We start from the raw sequence: 12,963 nt of genomic DNA, 5'->3' as shown, positions 1-12,963 counted from the left end.
AAGGACCGTTAAAGGAGGTAAACTAATATTAAAATTATTATGAAACACCGAATAAAATGGATTAAAAAAAGGACTACTTCAACCTTATTTTGTCAAAGCAGTTTAAGAAAAAGGAAATGTTATCTTCTGAAATACCTAGTACGACCCTTTCGTTTAATTACTTTTGAATTTCGGCAAAACTTTTTAAATTAATAATTGACTCATCTATATTATTTTCTTAATAGTACTACTAAAATGAGGTTGCATTATATTATTATTTTTTTTTTAAATTAGGAGTAAGACTCAAATCCATAATTTTTATATAAATATGAGCAAATTATACAATTTAAACTATAATTTATTAGCTGCATTAGCATTTATTAGTCCCAAAAAATATAGACCAAGAAATTTTTAAATTTATAGTAAAGAATTCTACCCCTATATACACGGAATAAAAATTCAAGTTATTATTGCGTAAGTCGTTGTTGACTTCTTCTTAGTTCTTACGCCCTAACTAGACTTCTAATATTCACTTATTAGTCATTTTGGCTGTTGTATAGTGTATTTTTTATTTTTCAATTTAACTAGATATTATTCATTAAAGTCTTCCAACTTTATTTTAGCTATTTTTTTACAAAAATTTCAAATATAATTACAATAATCGCATATAAATTTGATGTTCTTTTTTCTTTAACATTCAAAAAATCAATTTCAAAACTTTAAAATATAAATTATTTTAAATTAAATTTAAAATTTTTGAAATTATAACTTTTAAAAAAAATACTACAACATTTAATCTAAGAAACAAAGAAAACAAAAACAAAAACAATGAAGAGTTTTGCAAAAAGCATACGATGTCTTTTAACCAGGAAGCAAGAAAAATGAAAACAAAAAGTAAATAGAAAAAATAGTTTTTTCTTTTTTATTGTAATATTGTTGGTCTATAGTTACTTTAAAAAAGTGCTTAGTTTTCAACAACGAAGTTCAATCTATTAAGACATAATTGAGGAAGACAAGGATGTTGTAACCACACAGAAAGAAGATAATAGTTCTCAAACATATTGACAAAGTATTTAAGAAATTTCCTATGAACCTAAATAACTTTTAGTCTTTTTAAAAAAGCTTAATTTTCAATGTATAAAAAGTTCAAACGTATTAAATAAGCCATCTGAAAAAGATAAGGGTATAATAGTTATAAAACATATATTGATAAAGTATTTTCTAACGTAAAATTTGGATTAATATTTTCGGTAAACATTAAAATTGGTCCCTAAAAAATTTCAAATAAGATACTTTGATTTTCAATAAATTTTTATTCTTTAAAACTCCTCAAAAATTATTCTCCTTGGATAGAATGATCCTTTTGTTGTCTTCGATTAAAATTTTAATATGAATATCCGTGGTTTAGGTTTTTGGTATGGGAAAGTTTTAGGGTCCATCAATTTTTTAAAAAGTTGGCCAATATTTAACCATTAAAAGAAAATTAAATGATTTTATACCATTAAATTTAATCTCACACAATTAAAAATACTATTAATGGCCAATTGATGATTACAAAACACAAAAATTTTTGTCCCTAACCCTCTTTTTTGGATATTATTGCGTCAGAGATAAGTCGTCGTTGACTCGTTCTTACGCTCAATATCTCGAAAGAAGCAAATACCTTGGGATCATAAAATTATATATTGAATTGATTCAGATATTTCTTTTATTAAAAATGGATAACAATTATGATACTAGAAGTTCCTTTCTCTTGGTTGATTATGTAAGCTTATCCACAAAAATAAGAAGAAAAAAAAAATGGAGGGTAGAAATTTTGTTATTAGGAATATTTTGTAATATTATTTTGACAATGAAGTGTTAAAAACTTAATCAACATTCTACCACATGTTTTCTCTGCAATTTTTTATGAGTGACATAAATTAAAAAATTTCACACAAGCCATACAAATTTACGTCGAAATTAAAGCATAATGCAAAATACTGTATAGATTTTTGTTTAACATCACAAGCCATTTTACACAAATATAGTTATTGTCAAATTAACATTATCCATCTAACTAAGTCACTAACTGTTTTTCCTATAACAGATCTAAGAAACGAATCTCTTGTTCTTTGTAGTGAGTAGTGCGTGACAGACTCGTGTACAAGTAAACTTGGAAGAATACTTTATTTGTATATAACTATATAGTACAGAAGTATAATCTATAATAACACCCCAATAATATACAGCAACTGCAAGTTAAATGCCAAATAATATACTATCTTGCCAATGAGTAATAGCTCAAATGGCATAGTCTCCCCATACTCAATTAAGAGGTTGCGGGTCGAGTCTCCTATCTTTGGTAAAAATAATAATAATAATAATAATAATAATATACTATCTTGAACGAAACTAGTCTGCTTCTGGAATCACTTCCAATTCCATATTCAAGAATCTTGCTGAAATAATTGCACTTGAACTAGTCGCAGCTGCAGATTCAAAAGGATTTGGCGGCACTTTCAACTCGTCTTCCTCTGCTTCAAGCATTTGAACTACACTTTTCATGGAGGGACGGTGCACCGGGTGCCACTGGATGCACCATAGTCCCACTATTGCCAGTTTCTTTGCAATTCTAAAATCTCCATCATCGTCGATAGGAATATATGTGTCATCTCCTTCGAGCAAATTGTGTATCCAATTGGGATATAGAACTTGAAATGTTTCTTGACTTGCATTTGTATTTTTTCTTCCTCCAACCATCTCAAGCAATAACATCCCATAACTGTAGATATCGGATTTGTAAGATACATTGCCGAAATTTCTAGAGAAAACTTCAGGCGCCATGTATCCTAACGTTCCCCTAGCTGCAGTCATGGATACAGTACTTCGATTTTTCGAGCATAACTTAGCTAAACCAAAGTCTGAAATTTTTGGAGTGAAATTGTCATCTAACAAGACATTGTAAGGATTAATATCAAAATGCAGAATTCTTTGATCACAGCCTTGGTGAAGATATTCAATCCCTTTGGCTATGCCGATAGCAATCTGATGCAACTTGTTCCATCCAAGGAAGGTTTCTTTGTCGCTTGACGGAGCGATGAAGCTCTGGAGATTACCATTGGGGAAAAAGTGATAAACTAAAGCGCGGTGAGATCCGTCGGCGCAGTAGCCAAGCAAGCGAACCACATTGACATGGTGAACTTTGGACATTGTTCCCACTTCGTTTATGAATTCTTTTCCTTCTCCCTCTGTGCTATTGAGAATCTTGACGGCAACCAGAATTTGAGTGGACAATTTACCTTTGTAGACGGCTCCGTGAGCTCCTTCACCTAACTTGTCCTTGAACTGCTTTGTGATTCTCTTGATATCAGCATAAGAGAATCTTGTTGGGTTTAATGCCTCGTAGTCCTTCAAAAAAGTTTCAACTCTTTCTTGATCTTCCCCTTTTTTTCTATAATAATGATATACATGATACGAGGCACCCAGTATCGAGAAAAGGAGAGATACACCTGCATGCCATTATATATAAACACATTGAAGTACTAAAATCACTCACAAAAAAGAATGGAAATTCATAGAGATGAGTTTGATGGGTGCACGTGTTGTCACCTGCAATCGGTAAAATTATGGATTCATACTCCTTCCCTGTTTTAGGCTTCCCTTCATTAGGAGTCTCCAATTCAGACTCTTTGTTGGATATGTTGCAAGCAAGAAAGCATCCATGGCCACTCTGGAAACTTGTCTTCGATACCAAGTTGATTGAATTATCTCCCTGTATCAGATATGCGAAACTTGGCATAACCTTACGAACCAGTTTTGTGCAGGATACGAGGTCTAAGTCGATAACATCGTCGTAATCTTCAGCCACACGAATAGGGCAAGATAAAGTATCTTGTTCCTGGGAGTCGGAGTCTGTGGAAGAACAATTAAAGAAAGTAAGGTTGGTCTGCGTAACATTAAAAGAATATTCTCGATCACTATTGAAATAATATGTTGCGGATCGGAAAGGATAAAATGATGAGTAGTTGAGTGTGAGAAAGAGTTCTGGAAGGCAGTTTTTGGGATCATAAATTTCTAAAGTTTGTGATGTGTAATTAATGTGACGGACGGGGAGTTTCACTGGAGAAGAAGAGCCAGGCAGCTCAAGAATATTGGTGTTGTTTTCTGAACAGTACACACGCACGGGACATGGAACCGGAGGATGGTGATCCAGCTGGCAGTTCCCAAGATTGAGATTTAGAAGCAGCAGCAGAAACAATGCCGATATCTTCATTGCCAACAGAGGAATGCAAAATGTGCAAAATCACTTCAACCTTGAATAGTCTTGGACAAACACCAAAATATACAAACCAATACGCGTTTTACAATTTATTATTAAAAACTGCTTAATATTAAAAATTAATTAATTACCAATCTAAAACTCATTTAAAGGTTTGTTGTTGGATATCTTTACTGTATATTAAGCAGGAGAAAGTTATTAGCATGCTGACTTGCGGAGCGAAGACATCAATAGCCCTGACAAATGGAAAGACAATTTTGCCCTCTGGATGGGATGTCTTGATTTAGCTCCTTCCTTCCTTCCTCACAACCAAACACAAAAGTCTACCAAGTCAATGCTATTGACGAATGGAAAGACGATTTTGCCCTCAACAAAGTATGGATGGGATGCTTTGATTTACCTTATAACATAATCAAGATTTTTCATCATGAATCATGCATCAATCACCATGAAAACAGGCTCACTCTTCCACTACTTGCTCTTAATTACCACTGTTGCCTCCGCCGCCGGGGATGCTAACAGAACATGTGCCCCATCTTCGTGCGGCAAAGTCACCAACATAAGTCATCCTTTCCGGCTGAAGGATGACCCACAAAATTGTGGCGATGAGAGGTATGAGTTGGCTTGCGAGAATAACATCGCCGTGCTAGCTTTGTTCCCGGGGAAGAACTACCATGTTGAATCAATAAACTACAATAACTTCACAATCCGACTCGTAGATCCCGGCATCTCAGAAGATGATTGCTCCACCCTTCCTCACTATTCCATAACCGGATCCTATTTGTGGAATAATGAAGATGAAAGCAGACCATATGAAGGCAGTCAAGACCGACAGACTGATTTTCGTAATGGCTCCACACGAGTCGAAACTGTAGAATTATTCTATAACGTGGTTTTCTTGGAGTGCAGAAATCCGGTGAGGGACGATCCACGATATGTGGACACTGCCTCTTGCATTAAACAAGGCCATCATGTTTATGCCGTTGTTGGAGGGTTGACGGTGGTTGAATTAAGAGATGGTTGCCATGTGAAGCTGGTTGCTGCCTACTCATCATCCTTTCTTGCTCCACCGAGTTGGCCATATCAATTGAGCTGCAACCAAAACTATTCATACGCTGAGATTCATAGGATGCTCAGTTATGGATTTGAGCTTTCGTGGGTACCTGGTGCTTGTCAATATAAGTGTGGACTGAAGCGGAGTTATTGCGCAATCGACCAAACCGCTCAAAGTAGTCTCATATGTTTGCGGGATTCCTGTTACACACCACTTTTTGGGAAAGAATGTCGTAAGAATCTATAATTCCATCAACGCTTCGCTTTGGATAGTTAGATTATCAGATTGGAAGAATTAGTATATTATTGTTTCAATAATTTTATGTTATGATTTTAATTATAAAAAATATCAGTTATTTTTATTAAAATTATACTTAAAAATTGTTAAATAATTTAATATATTTAATTAAATTATTAACTGTCAAATTTAAATTTTAAATATTGCTTTCGTATGAATTTTTATCAAAATATATTTTTTTTTATTGTGTATTTTTATCACAAATGCTAAGAGTCAACATTTTTTTTAATTGTATTATAGGGGGATATAAGTCCATTTTTTTTATACTAATAGAATCCTAAAAATGGTGATTCTCAGTCACTTCTTTATTTTTATTTCACAAAACATAATACATATACAAAAAAAAATATGGGTGTAAGATACTTTTCTTTAACACCAGTATACGCACTATATCAAGATGTGAAGCGCACACAGGTCAAATATACTCTTTAGTCTTTTCTTCAATACTGAAACGAAATATTTTGTAGTATTATTTTTGCTATCTTCAGGACTCCAGAGCTAATTTGTTTCTACTGTCATTTAGGAAATGTGTCGAAGCTCCAGATAATCGCAGAAGGTATGCATATAATTTAGTTACTAAAACGAGTTAATTTAGTGTGCGACACGAGAATTTTTCATGGATCAAATTTATGTGTGGAACTATGTATAAATATAATTTAGTTCAAGGAATATTGTTTATCTCATTGTTTCTAATTTTGCATACATTTCGATTAACTATATTACATTAAAATACAAAAGAAATCTTCAAAGTTTAATTTCATCGGTTAAATCAGTATCTTCTAATCAAAATATTTTATTGATCACTAATGAAAAATGATGACATAGTGTTGGTTTATGGTATAACCAGAAATATTTAGGACAGAGATATAAAAAAAATACGTAGGTGAAAGGAATGGGAATCACCCTATTTTACTTTACTGAAGCAGTACATTTATAGGATTTTAATCCATGATACTACCACATCACCACTAAACTAGGAAGTGGGATGAACAGAAACTGCCACATACCCACTAGATAAGAAAGTGGAATAACAAAAACTACTTTTCTCCTAAAGTGCAGGAACCACTAATTGACTAAAACAACAAACTGAAACAATAATAAAAAAAACTTAATGCAGTCCAAAAGCAAATAATTAACACTCCTCCTTGCTTTAGGATCTGCAAACTCCAATTTTCTGCCTCAATAGCTCAAACTTGCTGACAAGAAGTGGCTTTGTAAACAAATCTGCCAATTGATCTTCTGACCTGCAATAAACCAAAGTTATTTCTCCATTTTGCTACATCTCTCTTAAGAAGTAGAGCTTGATGTTAAAATATTTAGTCTTGCCATGACACATCGGATCCTTTGAAATCGCAATTGCTGCCTGGTTGTCGATAAACACTTCTGTCTTGTGATTCTGTTGGAGATGTAAATCACATAAGATCTTTTTCAGCCACAAAACTTGATTTACAGCTGCTGTTGCTGCTATGAATTCAGATTCTGCAGTGGATTGTGCTACTGTCTCCTGCTTCTTTGTGCACCATGAAAAAAACTCCTGAGCCTAAACTGAAACAATATCCGGAAGTGCTCTTCATGTCATCAATGGATCCAGCCCAGTCACTATCAGAGAATCCACACAACTTGAAATTTTGACAGCTCTCAAACTTCACACCATAATCAACAGTACCTTTAATATATCTCAATACCCTTCTTGCTGTCTTTAAATGCATTTCACTAGCACAATGCATACCTTTTCTGTCTTGAGGCTTGTCAACCTTTTCCCATGTGTTGTTTTTTTGAATCATTGAAATCTCATCCTCCATTGCCTTTTTCCATTTTGGATCCTTGAGTGCTTCTTCACAGCAACTAGATTCGCATACTGCTACATTGCATCTTTGATAAATGTCTGACAGCAGTCTTGTGCCTCTAATGGGATGATCATCTTCTAATTCATTTTGACACAACTCTGTTGTTTGGTTTCCGCCATAATCATCTTCAATATTGTTACAAGGTTCAATTGTTTTTCGTGGGTTCTTCCAATCCCATTGTTGATCTTCATTGAAATGCACATCCCTAGACACAGTCAACTTTCTAGATTGAGGATGATACACTTTGTAGGCTTTTGACTCCATTTTAACTGCCCAAAGGTCATAGTTTTCTCCATCAAAGGTGGGCGGAGCAATTTGTGAGAGACTTGCTTCACCTTCCATTTTCACAGGCCCCGTAAGAAGAATGCTGTGATACCAATTTGTTGGTTTATGGTATAACCAGAAATATTTAGGACAGAGATATAAGAAAAATACGTAGGTGAAAGGAATGAGAATCACCCTATTTTACTTTACTGAAGCAGTACATTTATAGGATTTTAATCCATGACACTACCACATCACCACTAAACTAGGAAGTGGGATGAACAGAAACTGCCACATACCCACTAGATAAGGAAGTGGAATAACAAAAACTACTTTTCTCCTAAAGTGCAGGAACCACTAATTGACTAAAACAACAAACTGAAACAATAATAAAAAAAACTTAATGCAGTCCAAAAACAAATAATTAACACATAGAATATTAATTTACATAGGTGGACATTAGGACAAATCAGTTCTTGTGCCAAGAAGAAAAACGACTATGTCATTTTTTCTAGAGACAAAACACAGTATTTAAATGCCAGCTACTTTCTTCTTTCATCCTCTCAGCTCCTTCAATAATAGTGCAGCCATCACTGCCGTCTCCACTCTCAAACTACCACCAATTTTACCCCCTTTCCTTTTATCTCTATTATCCTATCTTTCAAACTACCATAATCACCACCACTGTCACCCAACACCACAACATAACCAACACCACTATTAACACCTTGATTGCCACTACAACTTTCTCAGCATCTCTTAAATTCCACCACTATCATCAAAGTTATTTAAGACAATAGCTTAGGTATTAACAACTAAGCAATACCTTAAGGCTTAAACATAAAACAGTAATACCCTAAATCGATCCATAAAAATTTTCTACTAAAAAATTCTGCAACAAATTTTAATTGCTAAATCAATTTCTAAATTTTTATTTTGTTAGCCAAATCAATCCTTACATAAACTGATTTGTTTAACTTTTTATCAAAATTTGACACAAAAGTTGATATATCTAATAAAATAAAAAAGTTTAATTACTCTATTGGTCCTATAGTTTTGCGAAATTTTTAATTAGATCCCTATACTTTTTTTCCTTTTAATTGAGTCCCTATACCATATTAAATTTTTTAATTAAGTCCTTATTAACGGTAAAAATTAAAAAAACGTTTATAAAATATAAATTTACTAATTTACCCTCACCCCTTCTCTTTTTTCTTTCACCCTCACCTCCATCATCTTCTCGCCCTCTTTTTCTGTCTCCACCCTTCTTCTATCAACAAGCTCCCTTCTTTCATGGCAGAAATGGTCATATAACACAATTTGCTATCACTTCACACTTCCCACTTCCATTATGAGACTCTTATCCACTGAGTAGTGAATACCATGAAAGCAATCCAATTCCGTATGTCTAGGTTGTACTATGACACATTTCATCCCACAATCCACTTCTAGATACCATCATCATCATTATCACTCCCTAAATCAATGATCTCCCGCTGCAGTATAGTCCAATCTCACCACCCCAATTTCACAATCTCATACCTGATTGACTCATGTGGTCTCTCTCCAGACACTGCTGCTCTTACTTCCCAAAAGCTTCACCTTCCTTCTGCTGAAGACCATACTCAGTTCTCACCCTTCTCAGGGAGCATGGTTTCACAGATACCCAGATTTCAAACCTCATCAGAAAACGCCCATTGCTCCTCTTAGTAAACCCAGATATCCTCTTGCCAAAGTTTCAATTTTTCCTCTCCATTGAGATTTCCAATACCAACCTCGCAAGAACCCTAACCGCTGACCCAACCCTTTTGACCCGGAGCTTGGAGAAACAGATCATACCCTCTTACAATTTTCTCAAGAGTGTGTTGATTTCTGATGAAAAGGTTGCAGCTTCATTGAAGCGCACATCTTGGGTCTTCCTCGAGGATCACAAGAAGAACCTCGTACCAAACCTCAATCTCCTAAAAGAGATGGATGTTCCTGAATCATGTGTTACGCTGTTGCTGACTCATTTTCTGGAGGCATTGATGCAGAAAAAGGAAAACTTTGCAAAGCTTTCTAAGGAGATTAAAGAAATGGGGTTTAATCCAAAAAAGACAACTTTTGTGTTGGCCATTCATGTGCTCTCAGGTGAGGGTAACAAATCCATATATAACCGCTGTTACGAGGTTTATAAGAGGTGAGATTGGTCAGATGATGACATCCTTATGGCATTTAAGAAGCACCCACATTGTATGATACTTTCAGAGGATAAGATAATGAAGACAATGGATTACTTGGTGAATAAGATGGGTTGGCCTTCAGGAATGACTGTTAGGTGCCCAGTGGTGTTGTTTTTCAGTTTGGAGAAGATGATTAAACCTAGGTGCTCTGTTGCTAAGGTTTTGTTAATGAAGGGATTGATTAAGAGGAAGTTGAGCTTGTCCACTTTGCTGTTGCCTAATGAGGACAGTTTCTTGGAGAAGTATGTGATCAAGTATGAGCTGCAGGTGAATCGAGTTTGGGAGGTAGAAGGAAAGGTGGTCAGGGGTGGAATAAGGGGGTGCGGTGGAGGTGGGAGGAATGAAGGTGAGAGAGAGAAGCAGGAGCAGAGGAGGGAGACGGAAAGGTGGAAGATGTAACACCCTAATACTTTTAAACTGAGTTAAGCTTTATTTGGATTATATTTAGTAGCTGATATTCAAAACCTTGGAAAATTTTTCTTTTAAAACAAAGATGAAATATTTATGTAAAATAATTTATAAATAAAATATATTGAATAATTAGTTTTTATTAGAATAGTTACTAGTTGAAAAATATAAGTGGATTTGAAAATACTAACATGAAAAACCAGTGTGCTAAACTATGAAGGCACAACAATGACAAGCTTTACTCATACCAAATAAAAAGGAAAACATCATAGTTACAATTGCAATCAGTCAAAAAGGATAAAACAAAATACATAGGAAATCCTAATTCTCTTATTTTGTTTAACTATGGCTAAAACAATCGCATATTCTTCCTTCTTAAAGTAAACATTTAATGTTTTGTATCTACATCCTCGATAGCTTGCTCCTACTAGTACACCTGTCTTTTCACCTCAACTGTATTACTTCGTACTGCATCGTTCCTGAAGATGGTACGGAGAGAGGGGTGAGAAACAAAAGTTTCTCAGTAGTTTTTATCTATATGGTGTCATCGTATCCATCCCCAGCCACTCCGAGTTTTTAAAATAAAAACAGTGATGATGCAATGTTGTTCAATTATTATTTTTAAAAGTTCTTATTTAGTCGGAGTGGTGTGACTTTTAGATGCTTCTCGTTTACTTATGTTATGACATGTGTAATGCATACAAAATGCCTATAGCGTTAAAACATATAAATGTAAACTCATAAACCTTGGTATGATATTCTCATAGGCCATAAGCAAGGCAAAATAAATAATAAACAAGAGAATAATAGTAACATTGCCATAGGTAAGTCAAACAAAATAGATCTGAATAAAATAAAGACCTTAAACAGTATCATACATCATATAAAAAGGAACTTTGGATAAAGAAGGATCTTTGAATGAAATAATAAACATAATCATAAATTAAAAAGGATAAAAGAAGAACAATCATGATCACACTTTTCATTGCACTTTTCATTACTTTTTCTCATAGCTTTTGTGGAAGGTATTGAGCTCAAACCGGTATAAGAGGTGGGAGTCCCCTTCCCTTACCGAAGGTTCTTATCCCAAACGTTTTGGCGATCACCTTCCCTTACCGAAGGATCATCTCGATCGATCCCCTTCCCTTACCGAAGGATCATATCGATATCTTGTCTTTGGGGGTCACCTTCCCTTACCGAAGGATCATTCCCTCAGTTTAATTTACAATCAAGGTTATTTAGACATACACAAGAAAAGAGTTATATCAACAAAGATATCTTATTATATAAAATTGATGGGCGTTCCCTTCCCTTACCGAAGGTTCCCAAAAGTTTGTCGATCACCTTCCCTTACCGAAGGATCATCTCGATTATCTTGTCTTTGGGGGTCACCTTCCCTTACCGAAGGATCATTCCCTCAGTTCTTTAATGCACATAAGATTGTTATTATAATACATAATGCGTATGAAGGAAAGAGACATTCTACCATGACATGCAAATAAAGCTAACATCTATGTTCGAAAACATTTAAAACATGACATATAAAAATTAGCACAAAAACCCCCTACCTCGAGTGAAGTTCCGCTAGGTATTCCGATGTAAATAGATGCGCTTTGTTAGTGAAGAGAGACTTGTTTCATGACTAGACTTTGTGTATACTAGAATGTTTTGTATAGAAAAAGGGAATAGAATGAGAAAGGAAGGATCAAATAGCTCTCAGGCATGTGCAGATTATGTTAGGAGGCATTTAGGTGAAATCTTCAATCTGGATCGTCACTTTGTGAGCCCTATAACTTTTTCTACGTTTGGAATTTAGAATTAGCTATTAGAGACAAATTTATAGAGAATTGAATGAGCTTTAAAACGAATCTTAAACGAAGTAAATCGGATAACCACATCTTGAGATATTCCCGAAATACTGTTAGTATATCAGGCTGGCTGATAAGAGCGCGATTTTCTACTCTGAACTCGTAACCGATTTATCTATCTAATTTAATTTAAATTTGATTTTATACTGAACTTAAGGAATAGAGCTAGTATTCTTATCTTTTCATATAACTAAATATCATTCAAATCTAATAAATGTAGAATTAATTATGACTATATTTTAAAAGGTTGTTTTATTGTCGGTTAGAGATTTACTACCACTAGTGCTTTCATATGTTTAAATTTTAAATTCAAATCTTAAATCATTACCATTTTAATTAATTAATTAGTTATTAAATAATGATTTGATTCAAAAAGTTGGGATGTTACAGAAGAAGAGTAAAGGGTTAATTTTATCTTTCTTAAAATAAAAAAGAGACATAATTTATGAATTTAGAAAAAATTGAGGGAATATTCAATTTAGGAATGGAATATTTCGTTAAATCAAACGGTTTTGTTATGGTAAGGACCTAATTGAAAAAAAAAATTGGTGCAGAGACCCAATTAAAAGGAAAAAAAGTATAGGGACCTAATTGAAAATTTTGCGAAACTATAGGGACCAATAGAGTAATTAAACCAAATAAAAAATTAAAAACTTATTTAGTGATTAAAATTTATTGAGAATTAAATTGTCGAACTAAAATTTTTTTAAGAACTGGTTTGAAATATTACTCAGATATAAAACAATACAAAATAATAAAATAC

At 34.0% G+C, this 12,963-nt stretch overlaps 3 protein-coding genes and 1 pseudogene across 3 annotated transcripts in view; 3 read left to right on the top strand and 1 right to left on the bottom strand.

The window, feature by feature from the left end:
* LOC107647789 (rust resistance kinase Lr10-like) lies at positions 2,124 to 4,303 on the bottom strand. Its single transcript, XM_016351838.2, has 3 exons — positions 3,571 to 4,303; positions 2,356 to 3,470; positions 2,124 to 2,236 (listed from the first exon to the last, which is right to left on the bottom strand). The coding sequence occupies exons 1-2, from the start codon at positions 4,232 to 4,234 to the stop codon at positions 2,374 to 2,376; spliced, it is 1,761 nt and encodes a 586-aa protein (XP_016207324.1). The 5' UTR covers positions 4,235 to 4,303; the 3' UTR covers positions 2,124 to 2,236; positions 2,356 to 2,373.
* Positions 4,689 to 5,540, top strand: LOC110263868. The gene has a single exon (XM_021105736.1). The coding sequence runs from the start codon at positions 4,689 to 4,691 to the stop codon at positions 5,538 to 5,540; it is 852 nt and encodes a 283-aa protein (XP_020961395.1).
* The window catches only part of LOC107647788 (rust resistance kinase Lr10-like), an 8,899-nt gene continuing 1,984 nt past the window's right edge, over positions 6,049 to 12,963 (top strand). The window contains exon 1 of the mRNA XM_021105364.1: positions 6,049 to 6,147. The gene's annotated coding sequence lies outside the window, so the exon portion shown is untranslated. The remainder of the gene's footprint in view (positions 6,148 to 12,963) is intronic.
* On the top strand, positions 9,171 to 10,323 carry LOC107646202 (annotated as a pseudogene).

The sequence above is a fragment of the Arachis ipaensis genome, chromosome B06, assembly GCF_000816755.2.
Source record: "Arachis ipaensis cultivar K30076 chromosome B06, Araip1.1, whole genome shotgun sequence".
Classification (NCBI taxonomy): Eukaryota; Viridiplantae; Streptophyta; class Magnoliopsida; order Fabales; family Fabaceae; genus Arachis; species Arachis ipaensis.
The sequence above is the reverse complement of the archived record's forward strand: the minus strand, read 5'-3'. Positions and strand labels throughout refer to the sequence as shown.

Excerpts from the sequence above, each read along its gene's own strand:
- LOC110263868 (XM_021105736.1), top strand. The coding sequence starts at position 4,689 with ATGAAAACAGGCTCACTCTTCCACTACTTGCTCTTAATTACCACTGTT.
- LOC107647789 (XM_016351838.2), bottom strand. The coding sequence starts at position 4,234 with ATGAAGATATCGGCATTGTTTCTGCTGCTGCTTCTAAATCTCAATCTT. Across the intron at positions 3,471-3,570 it reads CATAATTTTACCGATTGCAG|GTGTATCTCTCCTTTTCTCG; the intron begins GTGACAACACGT and ends AATGGCATGCAG.